The sequence below is a fragment of the Rutidosis leptorrhynchoides genome, chromosome 2 (genome assembly GCF_046630445.1).
Source record: "Rutidosis leptorrhynchoides isolate AG116_Rl617_1_P2 chromosome 2, CSIRO_AGI_Rlap_v1, whole genome shotgun sequence".
In the NCBI taxonomy this organism is placed as follows: Eukaryota; Viridiplantae; Streptophyta; class Magnoliopsida; order Asterales; family Asteraceae; genus Rutidosis; species Rutidosis leptorrhynchoides.
The window spans coordinates 166,235,571-166,241,107 of record NC_092334.1 but is presented as its reverse complement, the minus strand read 5'-3'; the positions used below and the strand labels follow the sequence as shown (position 1 = coordinate 166,241,107).

At 36.2% G+C, this 5,537-nt stretch overlaps 2 protein-coding genes across 2 annotated transcripts; both read right to left on the bottom strand.

Annotated features, from left to right (window-relative positions):
• Positions 1-2,040: 2,040 nt before the first annotated feature.
• LOC139888411 (uncharacterized) lies at positions 2,041-3,675 on the bottom strand. The gene is made up of 2 exons (XM_071871420.1): positions 3,201-3,675; positions 2,041-2,105 (listed from the first exon to the last, which is right to left on the bottom strand). The coding sequence occupies exons 1-2, from the start codon at positions 3,673-3,675 to the stop codon at positions 2,041-2,043; spliced, it is 540 nt and encodes a 179-aa protein (XP_071727521.1).
• Positions 3,676-3,840: 165 nt separating this feature from the next.
• On the bottom strand, positions 3,841-4,335 carry LOC139888410 (uncharacterized). Its single transcript, XM_071871419.1, has one exon. The coding sequence runs from the start codon at positions 4,333-4,335 to the stop codon at positions 3,841-3,843; it is 495 nt and encodes a 164-aa protein (XP_071727520.1).
• Positions 4,336-5,537: the final 1,202 nt, after the last annotated feature.

Below are 5,537 nucleotides of genomic sequence, written 5' to 3'. Positions count from 1 at the left end.
TGTTAAACTTGAAGAAGTGTCTTGCTATACCCGAACTCATCATACCACTTGAAGAACTTACAATTGATGACAAACTCCACTTTGTGGAAGAACCTGTTGAAATTATGGATCGTGAGATCAAAACTTTGAAACGTAACAAGATTTCGATCGTCCGAGTACGATGGAATGCCAAACGAGGACCTGAGTTTACTTGGGAGCGAGAGGATCAAATGATGCGGAAGTATCCTCACCTTTTCCCGACTCCTCCATCTACCTCAGCTTAAATTTCGGGACGAAATTTTTTTTAACATGTGGGTAATGTAACGACCCTAGATTTTCCAACGTTTATTTATTAATAATTGATATTATTAATACTTGTGATTAAACGAATGTATGTTATTACATTTACATGTTGCCATGAATGCCCGTACTTGACTTTAAATGCCCGAAACGTCTTTGTGACACACGAAACTTGCACGAATAATATTTTCAAGTATTATTTACATTCATGATTAAGTTTTATTAATCATTTTAATTAACTAAGGTTATTAGTTAGTTACTTGGGCTTTAATTGGATTAACTTGTTAAATACTTGAACTTGGGCCTTGTTAATGTTATAGACTCATGATTTTGGGCTTATAAACCCACCCTACAATTTAAATGGATTCATTAGCCCACTAAGACATGTAAGTATCACTTTATGTTATAACTAGTTAGTTTAGGTTACTTGGAATCTTGTTACAACTCTTTCCCATGAACAACCACCTCATTAACCAACTTTTAAGAGCTTTACATGCTTGTGACTAGTGAACATTCTTCTCCTCCCTTTTTTTTCTGCTGACCGTCGGCTTCCATAGAGGAGAGGGAGTTCAAAATTCTTTTTTTTGTATTACTTAGTCACTTGCTTTCACTAGTAACATTTCACTCTTACACACACACACACACACACTCTTACACACTTAATTTTCTCTCATTTCATTCTCTCATTCTTTCTAAATATTGTAAGTAACTTGAAGACTTTTTCTCTCTTCTTTTCTTTGTAAAGACCAAATCATATACATCTTCATCATCATCTTTACTTGTTTGAATACTTGTCTTTGATTATTGTTACTTGTTGTTAGTTATTTACTTACATGTTACTAAGAATCAAACTTTATAGTTAGATTCTTCATATCATCTTGTATTAACAAGAACAAACAAGAACATAAACTTTCTAGTTATGTTCTACATTTATTGTTTTAAAGGATTAAAGTTCATGAGTTAAAACCATACTTGAAGTTCATGAAGTAAACTTAAAGTTTACTTTCTAAAGATCAAGACATAGGCTTGAATCCTTAAAGTATGAAACCCATGAACTTATTTACTTGTTTACTTAGTTATTTCTTCATATTATGCACTTTAATTTCATGTTTGTTGGTTGTTATTGGTCAAGTGTTACTAGTTAACTTTGATCTCATTAATCTTGAACTAAAAGTTAACTTTGAAAAGTTCAAGAACATGTAAGTAAGCTTTCTTTAACTATAACTTTGTACACTTATGTTAGATCTAGACTTTTGGGTCTAGGATCTTCAAGATCTAACTAAGAACTATGTTCTACAACTTAAGATCTTGATTTCATAAGTTCACTTTCAAGTTTGTAACTTATTATTAGTTTTAAAGTTCATGTATGTGTTAGATCTAAGACTTTGATGTAACTTTGGTTCATCAAAACACTTGCAACACTTAAGTGAGTTGTGCTTCATGTCTTAGACTTACACTTGGTTTATGATGGTCAAAACTTGGTGAAAATGATGACAACACATCAACGAGTTGTACACTTGAAGCTATATGCATCAAGGATGAGAACCATGATAAGCATCGAGCACCAAGAACCACCGGAACCTACTGACCCTACAGTTCTACTATTTTTGTGTCTGACCCGTATGACTTGGGCTATTGTAATTATGATTTTCAGATATCTCTGTTCGAATAGATAACTTTTCATATAGGACTCGTCTTAATCCGAGTTACGGTTTAGGATTTATGGCCCTCCGATCGTCACTATGTCCATTTAACATTGTGCTAAAAAAATTCTGACCTACTCGCACTTAGACCGTCGCCACTATCAAACGAAGACGAGATTTCTTCTGTAATTTTTACCAAAACTAAAGGACTCATATACGGATCTATGTCCACTGGTCTCACCTTATTTTAGTAGGTATAGAGGCCGTGGTGACTGACCGAACTCAGCCTTTGTTTTAAACTCTTTTCATGAACGAAACTTACTTTACACCTTTTGTTTGATGATGAATGATGATGACCCTTAAGACCTTATTTACATACTTTTAAACCTATTCAGACGATTTACTGACTTAGTGATATTTGACTTAGGTTGAGGACCCGTTTGGACAACCTTCATTACTTGCTTACTTTCCGAGTCATACTTTACCGCTACATTATCATTGTGAGTTATAGCATTCCCTTTTTACTTTAATTATTTTGGGAACTGAGAATACATGCGCATTTTACGTTTTACATACTAGGCACGAGTACTTAAACTTATATATGTGTGGGTTATATAACGGCACAAACATTCCCTTTAGCTCGGTAACGTTTAGTCATTGGTTTTTGAACCGGTGAACGCGAATCTTAGATATGGATCCATAGGGTTTGACATCCCCAGTCGGGCTAGTAGCACTAGTATTTAACGAGTGTTTAATACTTCGTAAACATACGCACTTGCCAACTGTACTTTCAGGGGGTATAAACGTTAAGTTAGTTACCAAGTGCCCACGGTTAACATATACTTTATCATACTATTTTGAAACGCTCTTTGTAGCACTGAAATCTCGTGGCCTACCTTACATACTGTTATACTTAAACTATAGCTCACCAACCTTTGTGTTGACATTTTTAAGCATTTTTTTCTCAGGTGCTTAAGGTTGCTTCCGCTGTGTACTAGTCTTGCCGTAGACACCCGCTGCTCTAGTGTTATCACCGCATGAACTGTTTATCTTGCATTCAAACTTTAATACATTTGAAACTATGTTTTGTAACGACCTAAGGGTCACATACATTTATTCATGCTTGCTATTCGTAGAAGCATACTGTTGGTGTAAAACATTTGATGTCGATTATGATGTCATCTTTCTATCGTGAATATAACTTCTTTTATTACAGCATATAGTACTTAACCTTGTAATGATCATGTTGTTGATGATTCGTACACGATGGTTTTGTACGGGGCATCACAGGTTCGTAAACCCAATCATTTTCGGTTAGAGCAAAACCAGTATCTTCAACAATTATATTGTGTAAGATAATGCATGTATACATCATTTGTTTCATTACGTTGATGCTATATGCCCTTGCTGGTTGTTGTAGTATATGCCAATGCCCTTGTAAAATACCAAAAGTCCTCTCAACATCCTTGTGTGCCGCTGCTTGTGTCTTCGAAAAGTACTTACGTTTTTCATCATTTGCACTTGAAAAAGCCTTAACAAATGATGCCCACCCGGGATATATACCATCCGCTAGATAATATCCTCTTTTGTACTCAACCCCATTTACAGTAAAAGGAATGTCTTCTATTTCTTCATTAAGCATTGAGTTGAAAAGATTACTAGCGTTCAGGACATTTAAGTCGCTGTTTGAACCCGCAACCCCAAAGAAAGCATGCCAAATCCAGTTGTCATATGAGGCTACGGCTTCTAGCATAATAGTTGGAACTTTGTAATCGCCTCGAGTAAATTGACCTTTCCATGCAATGGGGCATTTTCTTCATGCCCAATGCATACAATCTATGCTTCCCATCATTCCAGGTAAATCGTGAATATCTTTGTGAGCTTCATACAATTGTTTGATATCATCCGTGGTAGGCTCTCACATATATTCATCTTTATATAAATCAATAATACACTTACAAAAGTTCATTAGCGATTCATGACATGTTCGTTTCGACATTTGCAAGTACTCGTCAAAAAGATTGGGTGTATCACCATCAGCTAATTGTCGTAGAGCGGCAGTTATTTTTAAGTATGTACTAATACTCAACTTGCGGTGCACATCAACTCGTAAATGAAAATACTTAAAATATTCTGGTAGCGGATCTTTATGGTAGTTGAGAATATCTTCCATAATTCGGAGAAATACACAATGCCGCATCCGAAACCTCCTTTTAAAATTTTCGTCGGAGTATTTGCAACCTTCAACAAAATAGTCGGTAATAAGACGTACATGTGCTGCTTCATGTTCACGTTCTATATAACGACGTGTGTTTAAACTTTCCGCTTCATTCTCACTTTCTAACGCCTCACTATTGATTATATCGAGCACTTGCATAAAAAACTCTTCGCTAGACGATGATGTTGAAGTCATTTTATGAAAGAAATATATTTATTTGGGGAATGTAAGTTAATTTGGAGAAGTGTGAAGAAATATTGGTGGTGTTGTGAAAATGAGTATAAAAAATGTAGAAGTATATATAGAGGAAAAAAATATTATTTAATGAATATATCAGTTGAATAACGGATATATTCAAAATCAAACACACAGTTACCAGGGCAACGGTAACCCACAACGGTGGGATTTACCACCGATTTAACGGCGAGAGTGAGTGGCAAAACCCACCGTCAAATTCCTTTAACGACGAAAAAAACTCGACTCCTAGAGCTTTAAATAATAACATGAGTGTGAAACATCAAAGCATTTTCGTCCAATTCAATTTCTCTTTCACACCTTCATTCTCATCACTAACAAAATAAAAATTATTAGATAATTAAGAAAACTCGAACTTCCCTTTTAAAAGTAGAGCAAATCGGTTTCTTAATTTTCTTCATGAACAACAAATCTACCATTTCCATTTTTTTTTACATTAGTTAGAAATCACCCAGGGGACTTAACCACCCACGCATTCATCTCTCGTAGTTGCATAACCCGCTCTCAACTACTGCTCTGGAGGAAACCCGGACCAATCCGAGTGCATGGCCAGTAAAACCCCCCTCTCCGCTACCCCCGCACTAAGAGAAAGTCGACATGGGTGGATACTTCAGGTCAGGGATAACATTGAATGCAATGTTGTAGCCCAGTGGAGTCAAACTCCTGACTTCTCGCTAAGAGAGGCATGTCATTACCAGCTGAGCTACAACTCAATGCTCTACCATTTCAATTTTAAAATTAATCATGCTCTGTAATACCCTGAATTTATACATCAGAAGTGTCATCAGAAAGTGTCAGTGAAAGTGTGCATAAGAAAGTGTCACTGAAAGTCAACCTAACACTTATGCATTTTCAGAATTTACATCAGATCAGAATCTGTCAACCTCAGTCCCTGAACTTTTAAATTGAAGCTGGGAACTGCAAGTATCGCGTTTGGAGCGTACGTGTCATGTTTTGGTACGTCGCGGAACTCGACAAACTGGGTCAAAACGCGACGCCTTAAAAATCCAAGTCCTGGTCACTTCATCGCATTCCAATTGATTTTGTCGCATTTGGGGTGTCGCGAAACGCGACCAGATGTTGCGAAACGCGACAATGTGGCAGAACTGATGTCTTGAACTCGTTTTTAAGGGGATTTTGGA